We start from the raw sequence: 19687 nt of genomic DNA, 5'->3' as shown, positions 1-19687 counted from the left end.
TTTTCTATAGCATGATTACAGGAGATGGAAGACAACAAACTGCATGACAAAGAATTAAGTCAGCGATTAAAAAAGTTCCCTTGACCTTAAGTAACCCTGTTGAAAAGTCAGTGGTTGGTTTAAATTAGCTTTTCCCATTGTAGCCATTAATGCCAAATTCGAAGTAATGCATTACGTACTACAAGAAATACGGATGTTAGCTTCAGGGTGGATCATATTCCAGGCACCTGCTAATTTCAGTTCCTTTCAAGCCACTTTGGTTGAACTACATTCTTTCAAAGCAAATTTGTTTCTGCTTCTCCTTGAATTTCGAAGACCATACTCAGATAAGTTTTTTGTCTAAGGTGAGCAAAACTGCACCCCAATTTAACTGGTTCACTGACTGGTAATAAAGAAAATTATAACAAACACTGGTTTGGGGATGTCTGTCTTCCTTCTCCCCACTGACAACACCCGTAGCTTATACAGATGACTAAGTAATTTGATATAGCAACTACACAGTAACTAAGCATTTTTGAACTTTATGTTCAGGATTTAAAAAAAGACTACATCCCTCCCCTAACAGTTACAGTGTCGTGCAAAAAGATTTTTAGATATTAATTTAGACCCTTCTTGCTTCTTTATGGTGAATAAAGAAGTCCTGAAAGGCTTAAGAAATATTCCTGCTTGCTCTTTAGCTTAAAATGCCAGAAATGAAAAGTATGGTCTTTCCCTTGGTACTGTTGAAGGACATCTTGGGATGTCAGATGTTTATTGGAAACTCACAAATCTCACCTGGAGTTTTCTAGTCTTTAACAAAGATGTCCTTTCTTCAAAACATTCATTTGGCACCAAAGCTAAACAGGTGTTCCACAAAACTTCAAATAATGTCCCCAACACATTTAATTGCTCATCTTACAGCCTCTTATGTCACAATGTTGTAAGCTCTCTCCAGTCACCAGAGAATTCCTCAGTAGACAACACATGAATTTCTAATACAGAAACAGAACAAGAAACAACAGATTTGGGGATAAACAGGTATCAGGCCTTTTTTATACATCAGAGATGCAAGAGGGCACAAACCCAATTTTTCTTTTTTGGTCACCTTTAACCCAAAACCCGATAAGAGTTCTGAAGAACTACCGTATATACTCGTTCATAAGCAGAGTATTTTTTGGTAAAAAATGACGCATCGAAGAGCGGGGGCTGGCTTATAAACTGGTCTACACCAAAATTTGATTTTAAACTCTGTGAAATCATTGAATTGAACATCTAATACACTGTCGCTTTGTTTACCTGGAGCCCCTCAGCTCCCAGTGGCCACAGTTTGCCATTCCCAGCCAATGGGAGCTGCAGGAAGTGCCACTGCCGATGCTCCAGGTAAACAAAACGTCCCGACCCGCCAGCGGCTTACCCTAACGGGCCAGGAGCTGAAGTCTGCCAACTTCTGAAATATAGGGTTGGCTTACGAAAGGGTCATACACCATTTTTACTTAGCCATCTTGGGGGGGTAAGGGGGGGTCAGCTTATAAACAAACCGGCTTATGATGGAGTATACATGGTATATGATTTTATAATCCCACTGTATTTTGCTTTTGCTTTAAAAAGTATACATAAATTTGCTTGGTACCCTTTGCCGATAGACATCTCAGTTTTTAAAACCAAGCAAATGCAGACTCTTATTACAAAGTGCTCTCGTCTGCTATCATTCTACACAGTAACTACACCCACCACTGCAACATATTCAATACCTTTCCAATAGACATTCTTAAATAGCTTTCGAGATGGGAAGTCTCAGCTGCTGCTAGCTGCAGACAGACAAGATTCACAAGATGAGAGCTTTTGCCCTTGCCTCATTTTCTCAATCAACTCAACCATCAGTATTTAAGGGTTTAATTTATAAGGATGCTTCTCTCATTCAGATTTCTGGTTTGTTACACCAACATCTGGTTTGAAAACTTAGGCCAAAAGTCAGAATGGCTTCTGTTTTACATATACTCCTGAGCAAACACTAATAGATGCAAGTTTTCAGGGTCACACACATGGTAGTGACACATCATTTCCTATCCACTGAGCTAAATATGTGCCCAAGAAAGCTATGCCATGTTTTCAGCTAATAGTCAAACCACCTGCAAGAAAAGAGTTCACTTGTTTATTCTCCCATGAGAGTTTAGTAACTCAGTCTGGTGCTCTGACTATTTTTTCCATTAGCTATTCATCTTTTATCCAATCCATGTTGACAGATTTAGTAGCAAAGAGTTAAATATCAGGATACCTACTAAAGGCAAGTATTTAAAAAACACCTACCCAGCCTTTTGGAAAAATAACATTAAAACAAATGCACAGGGATTGAACACTACAAGGCTTTTCCTAAAGAAGTTTTCATTATATCAAAAGGTCCACTGCAGTGTTTAAGAGGTAGTGATTTTAAACAAATGCTGACTCAGTCTCAAAGTCTAGAAGTGGGATTCCTCCAGTAACAATGGTCCCTACATTAGCTTACTACTGCAACAGAAGGACAACCTTCAGAGATTAAAATAATGTTGCCAAAGAAGAAAGCTAAAAAGTATTTTGGACTTTGTTTTTACAAGTTAATATGCCAGTGCAGAAATTTCACAAATCATTAACAGTGCCTAGTCAAATCTAAACAACGCTCACAGCATTGTCCAATGCTTTTCAGTGTGTAGTGTGTCTTAGCACCAGAATGAAAGCAGTACTGTGAGTATTCAACCTCTAATTCATACAATGGCATTTTACTTGCAGAGTAGATCATCACAAGCCAATAATTAAACAGTTGCGCCCAGAACAAAGTTAGCAAGATGTTCGGTGTATGGCACAAACACTGCAGCTTTCCCTTTAGCCTTGACACTAAGCCTGCACAAGTGATACTAAGTTTGAGACCTGACTATGTATCTCACAGCAAGGCAGAGGCTCCGTTTAAAAACTAAACTTGGCAATGCTGGAGGGAGCACGCTGCCACGTGGGCAGTGGATGAGGAAAGCAATAGATATGTAGCATATCACATCATTCAATATGATCCTCAAACATTAGTGGAGCAGTACGGAGTGTTCTGAAAGGGAATCCCATAACCTCATTTGGTCGTTTGCTGCTGTTCCATCTGAAAGACATTACACTGGGCCTTGTGAATGAACTGAGGGGGGAGAAATTGATGATGGTCTCGAGACTGTCATGGAGAAAGTTTCAGGAGTTCACTGTAGTTGGACAAGTTATTGGAATAATAATGATACCTTCCAACTAAGGATCCTAAAGTGCTTTACAAATATTGATTAATTAAGCTTCAACTCTATTAAGCAGGAAGTATCACTGTCCACATTTCAAAGGTGGGGAAACTGGGACAAAGGATTTAAGTGACTTGCCCAAAGTCACATAAATCTGTGCAGACGCAGGACAGAAGTCAGGCCCTCTTGACTCCCAATCCTATGCTTCAGCTACCAGACCTTGTTCCTGGTATATCAGATCAGGATTTACTTTTCCTCCTTCTCCTCTCTTCCACTCCCTTGCGAGATGCATATAATTGTCTGAAGATAGAGTTCTAGGGATTTTTATAAATTAACAATTTAAATGTATGTCCACACATTTCCAATAGCCAGAGAGAAAGAGTTCACCCTAAGGTTTCCCGAAGGGCAACACTACTCTACATTTCTGTTCTACACATCAAAAGAACAGCCTCAGTTTAATAACTTCTCTTTGTAACTAAATTTTGCATACATCAAGGTAATTTAATCTGCACTATCACCTGTAATGACAATGTAAAGGAATTTCATTGCTTGGACCCCCAGCTACTCTGTTTGAGCTTTGTACTCTATTAACTCTTTTGGAGGATGAGAGAGAGAAATACGGCTTAATTACAATTAGTTGACGAACAACAGAAAGAGTATTCCTTGACATTTTATCTTTGCATCAATACTAGACCAGGGACAAATCACACAATTGTAATTGCTCTGAAATCTAATTAGAGTGAATTTAAATCTTCGACAGAAGGGGTTCTCAAACTGTGGGTCGGGACTCCAAAATGGGTCACAACGCCAAGGCTGGTGTTAAACTTGCTGGGGCCTAGGGCAGAGGCCAAAGCCCAAGCCCCACCACCCGGGGCTGAAGCCCAAGGGGAAGGAGGGCTAAAGTTACATGCCCCCTGCCAGGGCATAAGCCCTTGGGCTTCAGCCTTGCCCCCCACTGCTGCCCAGGGCTGAGGGGGGTTCTGGCTTCGGTCCCCCCTCCTGGAGTTATGTAGTAATTTTTGTTGTCTGAAGGAGGATCACGGTACAATGAAGTTTTAGAACCACTGTTCTACAGCACAGTTGCCTTCATTGTAAGTGGCTTCCTATCAATGAGTTTGAATTTCTCCACCTTCAGAGGTGAACTGAAAGCAGAAATTTACACAACAGCATCAAAGTAAGAGACTTCCTGCTGAACTTGCACCAGATGCTATGAATTACAGGTGATCTCACATGGATCGGTAACAATTTCAAAAGACAAGCATCTGTCACAGCCTTCAGTAATAAATCAAAATTATAAACAAAACCTGACACCTTTAACAACCTTTGATTACAGAATATCTACTAATCAAGTAGATAAACTTAACTATTGTGCGGCTGCAAATAAACAGAATCCCTCCAACATTCAACTAAGTTTAAACAGGAAGTAGCTATTAAGCCACTGCACCTCCCATTCTAAGTTGTTTCAATTTCCTAATCATAAAATAGTTAAGGAACAGAGTTGATCAAACATTCCATGCCACTTGATCCAGAAGCACATTTGCATTTACTGAAATTTTTCATTAAACTTCCCTACCTACACATCTCTCTATTAAAGCTGTCAGGATGGCAAGTAGGTGAGGAAAAAGAAAGAAAGAATTAGAAAGCAGGGAGCAAGAAATGCTTTTCTCCCTTAAAATTATTTCACATATTAATGAGAAAATAATGGTTTTCCCCAATTTCCCTGAAGTGAAAAAGAAATGTTTCCACAAATAACCAGCAGGCTTCAACACTAACATAGAGGGCCACCTCTAGAGTGCAAAGAGTTCCCTTTTTGGCCTCTGCAGAGATTGCCAACAAATATCCTGTGATTTAGAAACTGGACAGACCAACTCATTTCATAAGACACCAGGCCCCTTTCAGTCACTACTAACCTGGGCTGGATTCAAGCCAGTAATTAGAGGTGGAAAAGGTCATATTCTATTACTAATTCACTGAACCATTCAGCCCCCACCCATTTTGTATAAAATGTTATTTTAGTACTTTTACAAACTGTCTAGGGTGTATTAATATGCAACATACTTGTGGAAATCAAGAAGAACTTGCAAACTCATACATCTTAGGGAGTCCAATGCATATGCAAGCTGCTGTCTTACATATGCAAATATTAGACCAGCCCTGGCAAATAAATTAGAAATGTGGGATTGCGGGCCTGAGGGACTGGGATATGGAGCATCACACTTGTAGGTTGTCTATTTGACTTTAGCCCATATCGATAGTGAGCTCTCTACTAACTGATAGTTCTGTGGATTACATGGAAGAAATTGGTGGATCTCATTTAGTTTTTAGTAGCAAGAGTCTACATTCCATATTTACCACACCAGCTGGTGAACCTGTCAATAGTCTCAGAAGGCAGCAAGAACTGAAGAGAGCATGGAGACTGGTTACCAGCGCATGCCTAGATAGCACCTCTCTGAGTCAGCGAACTTCTTTATCCACAGGCTAGGTACAGGATGAAAATTATGATACAGATGACTTTATTCTCCATGGCACCTTACATGAACACCAGATTAAGTGTGTGTATAGGTGGGAAGCTGGCTAAAAGCTACAAAACCATAATGGCCAAAATATGCAGGCCTGTTACTGTACTGCCTGGGTCAGACTATGCTCTGGCACCACACCACCTGATTACCTTCCTCCTTGGAGGAGATCATCTCTATAAGAAGTTCCAAGCAGCAAGAAGAAAAATCTTTAATATGCCGGCATCAAAGTCCTGGACTGGTGACCATTTTACGTGCAACTGCCTGGCCACAACAGACTCCCAACAATTACTACCATGGCTGCAGGTGCTTGGTATCACAGCAGTTTGAAATAGAACACATTATCTACTGGTGACTATGCTGAGGTTCTACAGCTCACAAACTTTATGCTGAACTGTAGAGGATGCAAGATTGTCCATTTTCTAAGTGTCTTCTTTGCAGGACTAATGAACTGCACCTCTGCTAGTAACAGCTGAGAAGTCAATGTCTTGGGAAGCCTGTAGAGTTACATAGGAGAATTTGGAACCACAACTACTGTTAAGACACTTAGAATGTTTATTTTGACAAAATGTTTTTGAATACAAGAACAAAAGCCTGAGAACCCTGACTATTCCCTAAATATACTGGGAAGAATCCTTGCACATATAGGAAATTTAGATTTGTGAAAGGAAATTTCAACCTTCCAGTGAAGGCTTAGGTCTTGTTTAAGCAGCTTATGAAGAGTTACTGCCTGTATCTTTAACTGTTGGGGAGTAACAATGTAGAGATGCAAATAAGGACAGCTTAAAGGTCTGACCCAACCAGACTGTCCTCAAATGACCGTTACTCAAGTGAGTAACCCCAACTGACAGGAAAAGGTGACAGGAGCAAGGCCTCAATTGAGTTCCTAGAAAGACACCGCTCCACCCACCTCCCCCCCACATTCAAGATGTTCGAGAGGAACACTGATAAATTTTGTATTCAGTTATGTTACTTGTGAAGTCATCTAAAGAGCCCAGTCTCAAATTGTCTGGTCTTCCATGACATCTCCACAATGTAGCCTAAAGAAGTGTGGTGGTTGCTGTCTATTTAGTGCCATGAGTGAATACTAATAAGATCCAATATGTCTTGCTTAACTGTGAATTTTCCTCTTTGATTTCCTCCAAAGTGTTAGGGTAAACTGACAAAAATACTCTTTCCCGCCCATGCAGATCAACTGACATTTGAAGAACTGACAATGCAGTTTAAGGGGCAGATTTTCAGGCAATATAAATCAGTGTAGCTCCAATGAAGTCAAAGGAACTGTGCTGATTTTCAACAGCTGAGGATTTGGCTTCAAGTCTTCATCTGTTTTCTACGAAACCTTATCTGGACAAATCTGAGAAAGCAGCCCAGATGTTAAATTCAAATTGACTCATTTATGTAACTCATTTATGGGTTATTGTTATAATCTATAACGGTCTGTTTTCAATCTTGACATGAGTTAGGCCATCAATATTTGTCTCCTCAAAACTCACTTTTACACTCTAAAAAGTAGCATGAGCTAAATGAGAAAGATGGTCAAACTAGATTACTTAATTGTTCCTTCTAGCCTTGAAATCTAGGAGACTGAACATAAAATGCTTAAATTTAGTTAAAGTATCTTATTTCCTCGAAAGGAGATGTGTGCATTTATTTGATGAAGATTTTTAAATGGGGACATATGGTTCCTCTTTTTTGAATGCGAGGACCACTAACATTGATATCCTCTCCTATAACTAATCATTGCAATTTTACATCTTGTCAATAAAAACAAAAATTCTCAATGTCCCTGCTGAGAAAAAATTAAATAGCAACAAATTAGTAATGTAAATAGGGCTTCTAGTTTAAGTGACTACTTTAAGAAATACACCCTCACGTTTCAGTCTCACATTTAACCACAACCCTAGTTTGTGGTCATTTTTCCAGCTATTACCAGTGCTGCTGCTCTCAATTTATGCCCAGAGCACTGCACTTACTCTATGTATAGCAGGGCTTAAATATTTAACGTTAAGTCTCTCGCTGCTTACCCCACCAAGCACAGCAATGTTTAAACTCATAATCAGAAGATTTAGGTATGAAGATATCAATATTGCCAACTCCAGGCAATACAGAATCACAAGTCAGGCCCCCCAAAGTTATTTTTAAATGAAAGCTGAGATTCTCAGACTCACATGACTCCAAGAGCTGCGGCTTTAAGAAAAAAACCCACAAAATATTGTGGCAACCATAATAAAATTATAATGGCTGGCAAAACTAAGCCATAAACATGAATTTAACATTATATAAAAAGTCAGATTTAATAAGAAATCTAGTACTTGTGGCACCTTAGAGACTAAAATTTATTTGAGCATAAGCTTTCGTGAGCTACAGCTCACTTCATTGGAATGCATCTGATGAAGTGAGCTGTAGCTCATGAAAGCTTATGCTCAAATACATTTGTTAGTCTCTAAGGTACCACAACTACTCCTTTTCTTTTTGCAAATACAGACTAACACAGCTGCTACTCTGAAACCTGTCAATAAGAAATCTGACATCCTTTTAGTGATTAAAAAATTGAACTCGATTCTGTTCAACAAAAAATTAGTAATAAGAAATTTAAGCATCTGATTCTTATTTTGAGCCATGTGCCTGCTTTGTGAATGAAGCAATCCAAGAATGGTACCACTGTCAAAATGAATTATTCTTCGTAAAAAGACAGCACTTCTACAGAGAAACACTTAGACTACCAGTTTGGTTTCCAGAAGACATTACCTTGTATTATTTTGGCCACGGCTTTGAAACTTCTCCTATCTTGAGCAGTGATGAAAGACCAACTTTACTTGTTTGATACAGTTGCAACTACAACAGAGACTGAGCTAGTACTCTTCCCTCCTCAAATACCTTTTCTTTCAAGGAGCACAAGGAAAGTACTTAGACACTGGTGCTAAGTTACAAGGATCTGATCTCCCCTATCCTAACTTTTCAACTGAAGAGACCACCAAATCTAAATGCCACATTCTTCATTTTGGATACAAGTTCATCTCACCACTGTCACACATGGGCTTTCTGTAACTAACTGTGGTAGTTACTGAAATCAGAAGGACTAACTTAAGTTGTCTATGTCATCAGGTATGTTAAATTTATTAATGCCACACCATTTCTAGTTTCCTTTTGTTTTCACAGCATCCCTTATTTCAGAGGTGAAACACTGGCATGTTGAAAACGATAGCCTAAAAGACAAAAGTGTGATACATTTTAAACAGAGTTCAGGACTAAGTCAATACAACTCTATGCTGAGTCACATCAGTGTGGATTTGACATTTTCCGAGGTGCAGAGAAATTAATTTTTTGGAGTTTCTATTCTTCCTTTATCTAATTTACAATACTGGCATTTGATTTAAGGGATTATGAAGGATGAATATGCCACTCAGACCTTAGTAAGAGCTCACCTGCAGTACATTGTCCTTTCTTTTCAAATGTGCAACTACTGTAAGCCAAACACAAAATAACTTTATGCAAATTGACTAAGAATAGTAGCAAAATCCATGCAAGACTATTCTAGGTACCACTGATATGGATGTATCACTCTCCCAGGGCAGTAGCGCAGCATGGAAGCTGCCAAGTTATTGTAAGATTTAATACTTGCTTTACTGCTATATGTAACCAATACCCAGCAGCACATGTTGGTTTTTGGTAGGGCCAGCTTTAAAGATTTAGGGAATGTCAGCAACATTATTTCTCTTCTCTGCCCTTGTGTCTCAAACTTAACCTGTTTCATTTGACCTTAGTCCCCCCACACTTAATTTAAAAAGGGGGAGGGGAACATTTGGGCCACTGCCAGCCTCCTCGGATACAGAAGCACAAGTTGTCCCAGGCATAGTTGCCAATACTTGTGATTCCATACAAACATCCCAGAAGTGTTTCCCAAACAAGCGGGAAGCACCTAGGACATTCTGGGCAGTTTTAAATTAGCCTTGCAACAGTTAATTAATGCTGGTTACTCAAGATTCAGTGGGTGCCTCAAACTTACCAACCTCAGCCTTCCGCCCAACAGCCCAGGGACCACAAGCAGCCAGGGTCTGTACAGCCCTACCCCTTGGTGCTGTTTCCCTGCATTTCTTCCTACTTATCTAGCTTCCCCCTCTTTCTGGGTTTGCCAGCCCAAGCTCCCTCCTCCAGGGAGTGACTGTAGACAACTTCCTTGCAGTCTTTTGCTGCCCACAGCTCCTGGGCTTTATACAGGCCCCTCCTGTTTGTGCCCAGCTGGGCCCATTTCCAATTAGTGGCCGGCTCCTCATCTCCTCCTTGTGCAGCTTGGGCAGTTAGTTGGCCTGCCTAGCCACTTTAACTCCGCCAGGCCTTGTGTTGGCCTGCCTAGCCACTTTAACTCCGCCAGGCCCTCCGCCATCACACACCCTCCCTACCATGCCTATTTCTGTCTTCTTGTTCTCTTTGAAAACATAGAATCCCATTTGCTTGTGGTTGTCTCCGTTCTCCATCATTCGCTTCCTTGCTCACTCATGTTTTTCTTCCCCTTTGCTCTTCTGTCCCATTCTCACACTTCCCACCTTTCCCCCTCCCCTGTCACACTATCAGTGGTCCTTGCTATGCCCCATCTTGAGATCCTCCCGATCTTGCCTCCTTTCTCCTTCCCTGCTCCCAAAGGGGTGCTATTACTATCCATCTAGGTTCTTACACTGTGCCCGTCACAATGGTATCCAAGCACTGTGGCTTCGAAGGATGGAGAGATAGGTCCACACTTCTGCCCCATAAGACGCTATTAGCTGAACCAGCTCCTACATGGAGCTGCCCCTCCCCCATTGAGGGAGGCCAGAGTGGGAGGCTCAAAGGAGCCACCTCAGTTGCAGCAGCCTGTTAGGAGGGAGCTTAGAGTAGTCTTAGTGCTGTCACAAGAAACCCAAGCAGCCAAGAACTGGCAAGCTCCCCACCAAAACCAGGAACCAACAGCTATGAGCTCCAAAGCTAGCGAGCTCTAGGCTGTAAATAATGAATGAAATTTATAAAAGATACCAGCAATCTGCTTATGTTATGCTCTCTACAACAAAGAGCTAGAGACTATTTAAAAGAGTAGCCAACACCTACCGGGTCCCACTATTGCAGACCCCAAAGGCTTGTCTCCATTTTTGAATCCAAACAAAATAGCACATTTTAAACAAAAAACCACCCTATTTTTTAAAGAAATCTTTCAATTTAAGTTACTCAAGCCATTTGCGGCTCAGCATGACTGAGCAAGGAAACCCCATTAGCAAGGAACATACTTGAACAGAAGCGAGATAATAGATTCAGCAGAGTGTAGACAGAGCCTTGAAACCCTTGCAGAAGCAGGCCTTGTAGCTTTTAGACTAATAACTAAACTAGAGCCTCATAGTTTCAGTCTTTATTCACTGCACAGTTTAAAAATAGAACTTCTCAGCTCTGCAGAGAGCCTTGTTTAAGATCAGAAATGTTCTAAAGCTCAGTCAAGTCTCTGCAGACAATACATTGCAGTTGATCTAGGTTCATTATCCATAGTTATTCCACTGCAAACCAGTGGATTTGTTGACAACATTCTCCCATGTTTCCAGGCTTTTCCCTTAACAGTTTTAGGGCATATGATTCTGCCACTGTGAGGACAGATGAAGCAACACCTAGTCTGCTAAGACGCCAAAGTGGTTATGTTAATATTTTATAAATCATTTCAATTTTGCCTATATTAATCCACTGCATAGAAGGTAAATCAAGAACATCCAGAATTAATATTTCAGATACTTTGCAACTTTTAGCTGCTCTTTTATACAGAAAAGTCTAGAATTCTCTTCTATTATCCTATTCTGGACTGGAGCAGCCAAGAACCATCATAGGAGCTGCCATACTGGATCACATCGGCTCCAGTGGATGAAATATCCTGTCCTCAAACACTGGGGAGTACCAGCTGTTTCAGAGGAAAGTGCAAGAAACCTGGCAGTAGGCAGGTATGAGAAAATATGTCCCTGGAAAGCTTTCCTCCTACCCCCCATTAGAAGTCAGCTCATGCCCTGAATAGGGATGGTCTCCCTTCCAGAACGCTTAAGGTATATCCCACAGCTAGTGTTCCCTCTAATTTTTCCCACTCATGTGCAGACTGAATTTTGTTATGTGCACCAATATGGCGGTGGTGTGTGACACATGACCTCCATATTGGTGCACATAAAATTCATGTGGTGGGGTGGGGCTGAGGGATTTGGAATGTGGGAGGGGGCTGAGGGCTGGGGCAGAGGGTTGGAGTGAAGGGGGGGCTGTAGATGAGGGGTTTGGGTGCAATGGGGCTCAGTGAGGCTACAATGGAGAGAGAGGACACCCCCCCACCCCTCTGTCCCTGCAGCAGCACCTGGGCGGGGAGGAGGGGTGGGAAGAGGCACCTCTCCCCCAGCCACGACAGGTCCGGGGCTGGGTCGGGACCGGGGCAAGGGGTGCCTGTCCCCCAGCCACGGGCGCGGAAGGTCTGGGACTGAGCCAGAGGGAGGGGCGCCTGTCCCCCCGCCGCGGGTGCAGAAGATCCGGGGCTGAGCCAGAGGGAGGGGTGGCAGGTCCAGGGCTGGGGAGGGCGCTGTGGCAGGTTCAGTGCTTGGGGAGAGGCATCTCTCCCCGCCGCAGCACTTAATAGGCAGCCACCCTTAGAGGGAATTTAGCCCACAGCCTGTGGTAATGAGACTACCAGCCTGGGTTGACAGAAGCGAGCTAGCAGGGCACAAGCTAGTGCTCTAAAAATAGCTGTGTAGACAGCGCTCTGAACTTGCAGTTCAGGCTGGAGCTCAGTCTCTGAAGCCTAGGGAGCAGGGTGCGCTTCAGAGCCTGAGCAGCAACTTCAAAGTGCTGTCTACACAGCATGTACCCTGCTAGCCCAAATCTGCCAACCCGGTATAGGAGGCTTGCTGACCTGGGTTGTGTAGACATACCCTTTGGGTTTTTTCCACCTTTTCTATAACAACTCTGGGTATTCTTGTTACTCATATAAACGCCCAATCCTATTTTAAACCCTGCTAAATTCTTAGCCTCAATGGTATCTTGTGGCAGGAAGTTCTACAGGTGTGTTGTGTGAAAAAGTTGTGTTTTTTTCAGTTTTAAATTTAACTTATTTCCATTTGACTGTTCCCTTATTGTATTATGAGAAGGGATGAATAGCAGCGTCCAATCTGCTCCTCAACACCACTCATTATTATGTATACGTTCTCTCTAATATAACCAGCCCATCAGAGCTCCACAAATAATTGACTAGAAACAACCAGGTGTTATACCAACGTTATCTTGCATTCAAGAAAGCAGCAATGGTTTGCAAATGCGTAACTTACATTCCAGGTCTCACCCTCAACACGTATTATGAATGTTCAAGGCCACATATAAAACACACTGGAATTTAGGAATAATGTTAAGTAACTTTTGCAATGAATTGTCATTAGCAAGGAAAGTGCTTAAACAAAATAGAGCTCACAGATCTAGCACCAACATAGACAGGGCCTTGAAATACTTGCAGAGGCTGGCTTGGTAGCTTCTAGACTAATAACTAAACTAGAGCCTCACACCTCAGACTTTCCCAGAGGATGGAAAGCCTCTAAAAAGCAGTTACTATCAATGAATTTTACTTAATTTTACTAACAAGGTCTTAGCCAAAATTTGATACCAAAATTTAGTTGCTGACATCACAGAAAGAGCCCAAATTTGCAGACTCAAATTTTCATAGTTATTACAGAACGTTTTAGAATGACCAATATAGTAACTAACAATTTGTATTAATACTATAATGGAAGTTATTCTTACACCCATACTCTTCCTCTTATTCTAAAGGATCTCACTGCACATTTAATTAGAGAAAGCACATGCCACTGAAATGCAGCCACTTCTGGAGTGGTAGAGTAGCACTCATCATTACAGAATAAAGAATATAATTTAAACAGTTACACCAGAAGTCCCTTCAAAGTAATTAAATAGAAAGTGAAGTCAGAGATGTTACTTTCTGTATTTCACTATACACCTTTCACGTTGTGTGTAAAACATGCCCTGTAATCTATAGTTATAGTAGATCTGTCAGTCAACATGGCAATTATAATGATACTGCTGACAAAGATGCTTCCATTCAACAACGGGTGAGATACGGCATCCCAAACCAAAAACAGCAGTGTGCGAAGAGCATGATTAACCTGGCCTCTTTTTGGAGACTAAGTCAACTTGTTATTCCAGGCGTTCATATTGCTATGGAAAATAAGGCAAGTGATTTAAGGTCATTAGAATGTCAAGATCACCATGAGAAATAGTGCCAGGAATGCAGCATCAGTTAAAACCACACTAGTTTTGAAGCTGGCATCAGTCTCAGCTGCAAATACGAATGAGAACACAGGGCCTGAAGGCCATGCAATCACAGATCTCTCCTTCCAGATACTGCATGCAATCCCCTCTTCAGTTCCACGTACCTCATTACCAGAAAAATATTGCTAAATTGGAGGGAGAAAGAAGCTGAAGAATATAACACTTAGGTATATAAATAAAAGTGATCAGAATGCTACAGAGATTGATTTGTGGGGAATCTCTATGGACAGTTAGGCTTAGTGATGAATAACCTGGGGGTGGGGAAAATTACATTCTAGTAGTATTTGAAGTGTGTCAGCATCAAGGACAGAGCAATTTTGGGTGCTATAAGAGGGTAGAACAAGAACTGAAAATGTCAGACAAAAATAGAGACACTTTCTGACAGCAAGATCTATTAGACTATAGAATAGTCATCCAAGTGATGTTAAGGAAGAGCCATCACTTGGGACATTTTCTAGTGTTTTCTGCAATTAAATTTCAAGTATTCTGTAGGTATCAATAGGTTGCTGGCATACAGACACACTGGATGACCTATTAGAACTAGAGACACTAAGATCGTAAGATTCTTTTGTCATGCCTGCACTATTTGGTGGGGAGAAGCAAACAGCAATCCTCTGTGTATGTGGGCTATTCCAGAAATATATGGACAGAGGCCACTGAAAAATGTGATGAAAGCAAGGGAGTTGATCACACACAATAAGAGAAGGCAAATAATGAATTGCTAAATACCTGCATATGCACCCACATATATAGCTGCATTTGACATTCAAAAATGTGTTATTCAGCAGTTACCTTTCATCTTTCTTGCCAAGAGCATGGGCAGGACTCCAGGAAAGGAAAAAATGACTGAGTACTCGGAAATGTCTCTTACCATCTTCAAACTTACACCTTAATAATGGTTATATTGGCATAATTCAGGATAGCTGTTTGGCTCATAGGAAGTTCCATACTGTCCCCTGCCCCTTTAATTATGGGCACTTTTCTACTTTCAATAGTAATCTGTTGTCTATATGGTGGTCAATTACATTGTTTTAAAAGTGCACAAAACAGCAACAGGTGCTAAGAATGACAAGTTATGTAGCAACAGTGAATGATCATTCTATACCACTGCAGTGCTCAGGTGTTCCCTTCCTGCTTTGCTTCTCACCTCTTAATTGTCTGCAGTTGCCTACTCCTGCTCCTTTAAATTGCTTTAAAAAACCCCAAAATTGTAATGCTTGAGGATGTTATCCTACAGCTTTTACAAAGCTGAAGTTGTATGCTGATTTACATCTACTATAATGAACTGACTTTTGCCCTCTATTGGATGGAAATGAATCACAAGGCCTCATACTGTGTTGTCGAGCAGAAACCCAGGTTACTACTAACCGATTTAGACTAAGTTTGGCAAAGTAATGTACCAACAGCACTCTACAGCAAGAGCATTAACTACACAACTCCAACACCATTCTGCTGGGCACTTCAATAGCAACAGTGCAGGAACACAGAAGAGTGAAGGCGTGAGTTTTACGAGTATGCCCTTCCAGAAGATTTTTAGGGAGCACAGCTTTTTTTTTACACTACTGTAGCGCCGATAACAGGAAACAGTGTTTTGCAGTCCATTCTTTTACTTAGGACATTACATCTAAGGTTTCAGAGGCAAATGGAAACATAACCCAAAGAACCCAGAGAGGAGATGGCAAATATTCAACAGGGGGCATCTTATGGGTACTCTTACATGTTGAAATTTTACTAGTGTGTGAATGATTCACAGCCATGACAGATGTAGAAGGTTATTTGCTTTCTGCCAAGAAATTGTTTTTAACACATTTTGGGGTTCTCACCATAGCAAGAGCTTCCCTTTTAAGGGTTAGTAACTATACTACAAAATCATCCATAACTGACTTTGAATCTTTACCAATTTACATAAGAATGCCCTCACATTACATAAAAGCATTATAACTGGTGCTAAAAGTAGGCCTTTCTAAACACAGCAATATGAGGAATAAGAATAAAGACACAATTTTACAAAGCAAGCCACTTAGCTTTTCTAAAAAGCATACATGCATATTTTACTTGGTAGTAACAGTAACAGCTTCCAAGATTTGCTTAATCAGTAAAAAGAAAAAAGGAGGACTTGTGGCACCTTAGAGACTAACCAGTTTATTTGAGCATAAGCTTATGTGCATGCATCCGATGAAGTGAGCTGTAGCTCACGAAAGCTTATGCTCAAATAAACTGGTTAGTCTCTAAGGTGCCACAAGGACTCCTTTTCTTTTTACTGATACAGAGTAACACGGCTGCTACTCTGAAACCTTTAATCAGTAAGTGTTTAGTAAAGCATACTTTACTCAATTCTCAGCAATCTAATTCCAGTTTAATTTTACCAAGAATTGCTTCTGAGAACCATAAATGTAATCTCCAAAAAGACTGCAATGGCATACAGTTCACTAAAATCATTGCTCTGAAACCAAGTAGTATGGTACGCACAAGTAGTTAACAACTCAAATGCCGAAAAATCCACAAAGTCTTTGTTTTAAACAGGGTCAGATTAAAATGTCTGCTCTAGCTTTACAATCTAATGTTTTAACCAAATTCATGGTTATTGACATAAAACTATATTATTAAGCAGGTGCAGCACCCTTTCAGGTTTGTATTGCAAGTCTAACTTCAATGACCTCCGCAATCAGACTGACAAGGCAACAATGGTACTTACAGAGAGAGCGGGCGGGGGGGGGTGGGGGGGGGGGAATTCATCAGCTAGTAGAGGTAAATTCAATTCAGCTCTGAAGCGAACAAGATGATACTCTTGAAGGTTGCCATTGAGGCTGTGAGAATTTTAACTGAAAGTTGCTTTTATGTTTTAGCAAAACGATACATGGGGTTAAGTTCTTAAAATGGCAGGTAGGAGAACATGCACTCAGACAGTGAATATGAGGCATACTGGTCACTGTTCAACTGAGGTAAGTAACAATATCTTGTTTGCTACCACAGCCTAAGCTACTAATGCCAAAAACCCCCCACATACTCCCAAGCCCTAATTCTAAGCATTTTGTTTCCAAGTCTTCATCTGTTTGAAAAAGTATCCTGACTTCTCCCATCCCTTCAGAGTCAATTAAAATGGAGACCAAAAGGTATAAAAACTTTCCCATGACATTTTCAGGATTTACATTCTACCTTGTGAAAGTTTTAACTTAAAATGAAATTTATCCTGAACATAAGATGTTTTCTGTCCTCTGATTCAGCTAATCTAACACAACTGATATAAACCAATACTACTGTCTTTTGCAATTACAAATCATCCATCAATACACAAGTAAATGGAGAAACATCTTAGCATTTTTCATTTTTAGCCTCAGATAATTTTGGAATAGCTTTAAAATGACCTAATTCTAACAAAGTCATCCCTCTGTCAACTGGTGTAATATATCTGTTCTTCAAAAAGTTTCAGGACTTTAAAATTTTTGCTGCAGCAGCAGCCATTTGTGTCCCAATGGCCGAAAAAAATGGAGATTCAACAAACTAAATGTGGCTGTATTTATAATTCCTTTCATGCACAGTCTGTGACATTCTTTTCTAACTTCAGCTCGGATACTTAAAAGTTTAGACAATGTAATCAAGTCATAAGACTCTCTATAAAAAGGGAAATAAAGTAAAATTGAGTTCAGAGTCTGCAAATAAACTGCATTCATAAGCACACTGCTATTCTGGTGCAGAATAAACTCCCAACCTCAATACTATTGTAATCCTACCAGAATCACCTCCAAGCGATGTAATTGCAGGGCTCCAAGCATCACACACATTAGCATTTCAGGGATACCCAATACCCGTTGTACTCATTTGCCTATAAGAAATTTTCCACACACACCAAAAAAACCCATTCCTCCAAAGATTGCCCTGAGCTTGTTTTCAAAGGCTTTCACTGGGCCTCCTTCTCTTTCCCCAGCCCCCACTCTCCAGCATATAAACACACTCTTGTCACACACTCTATCAGCTGTTCGTGTTGCTCCGCCCAGGCCTCAGTTTCCGGGTAGTAACAGAGCAACCAATCGGCTGAGTTGCAAGCTCTTCCTGAGGCCTTTTGCCTGCAAACACTTTTCCAAAACAAGCAGCTCGTCATTTCACAGGGGGCACTGGCTCATCCAGGGCGAGAGGGGATTTCAACTGCCATGCAACAGGGAAGGGAGCAAGTCCCACAAGCCTCAAGGACATACTGAGCTGCACGGGCTCCCCCCTCTCCCCCCCCCGTACCTGGGGAAGTATGGGGGTGGAAAGGAGGGGGAAACTTACGCACATGCCTAGGCTGATCATAATATTTTTATTTATTTTTACAGTCACCAGTATCAGATCGCAGGTAATCTGAGTAATTCCCTATATTCTGGGTATAAAACTTCCTTGAAAGTCATTCCACAGTGGGGCAGAGGAAGCATCTGATCTTTTGTGCACGGCTCTGCATGTAATAGAACAACTCCACTGGGCCTGGTATTTAGGCAGTGAGGAAAATCAAGAGAGGGGTGTGGGGAAGGAGACAATCCAACAGAGTCAAAATGCAATGCAAATCCCTGCTTCTAGGCTCTTTCCAGTATTTAGAGAAGGGATCAGAAGAGAAACAATGAATGACTCAGTGTCAGAACATAATCATCCAGTTGATTATTAAACATCAGTTAAAAAACACACTCCCCCTTGCAATTTAGAGAGAGAGAGAGCACGAGCAACCAACCTCTCCCGTTCCCTGGTCACAAAGAAACATCTACAAAAGGACATGGACGTGTTGGGATTGAAAACAGGAATAATAAAGAAGGACTCCACTCCTCTCCTAAACCTGTCAGAGCAGTAAAAAGCAGCAGACTTGTAACTTGCTCTCTAGCCCCTTCCTAGACAAGGTAACTCTTGGCAGGCTGTAAATCTATGCCATGATTATATACTAGAGACATTAAAGAGAGGCTGAAATGGGAGATTGTAATGAAAATGGCAGCAAACAAAAAAAATTCAAGCCACATTCAAGTACATTCCTTCAGTCCAGTTCTCTCTCATTTATTCACCACTAGAAAACAGCTTCAATCCCCAACCCGCCCGCACCCCTCACACACACACTTACTACAGATAATGTGTAGATCGGTTTACAGATAGGAGGATTACACAGAAAAATGAAGTGGCTCAGTTGTTTAGGATGAATTCAGAGTGTAGGCCCAGAGATATGAAGGAAGGCCAGACAAACAAAAAGACTGGGGAAGGAGGAAGGTAGAGAAGAGAGTCATCTGACATACAAAACTTCCTAACTTTGCTGTCCACAAGAAACAAACCGATCTACCCCTGTCTCAAATACCAAGAACACGGGGGTAACAATAATAAGAGCTACAGTTTTAAAAAGCCTCTGGATTCTTTTGTCACAGGAAAAGAGAGCATGAGATCGGAAATTAATTTGGATTGGGAGGAATGTCAACCTATTTACTTCTCTTCATCTACCACCAAGGCATAAATATACCAAAAAACTGCTTTGTCTCCTAAAATGCTTTAGTCATTCTACCAAGCAGAAAAAAAAAGTAGGGGAGAAAATGCATCAGGTCATAATGGGCCTCATCCCCACTCCAGCAGTCCTCTTCAAAAATTATACACAATGAGGATTATTTCCACTAAACAGCTGGAGTTCTCAAC

The 19687-nt window shown here is 41.0% G+C and overlaps 1 protein-coding gene across 3 annotated transcripts in view; it reads right to left on the bottom strand.

Annotated features, from left to right (window-relative positions):
* UBE2H (ubiquitin conjugating enzyme E2 H) overlaps window positions 1-19687 on the bottom strand; it is a 71969-nt gene that overhangs the window by 49986 nt on the left and 2296 nt on the right. Inside the window, exon 1 of one of the 3 annotated variants that reach the window (XM_037889413.2) lies at window positions 17853-17965. The exons of the other annotated variants lie outside the window; for them this stretch is intronic. Within the exon in view, the coding sequence (XP_037745341.1) occupies window positions 17853-17872 (20 nt within the window). The 5' untranslated portion in view covers window positions 17873-17965. Of the gene's footprint in view, window positions 1-17852; window positions 17966-19687 lie in introns of those variants that run through there. 3 annotated transcript variants of the gene reach the window in all.

This window comes from Chelonia mydas, chromosome 1, assembly GCF_015237465.2.
Source record: "Chelonia mydas isolate rCheMyd1 chromosome 1, rCheMyd1.pri.v2, whole genome shotgun sequence".
Taxonomy (NCBI): domain Eukaryota; kingdom Metazoa; phylum Chordata; order Testudines; family Cheloniidae; genus Chelonia; species Chelonia mydas.
This window is presented reverse-complemented; position numbering and strand designations above follow the sequence as displayed.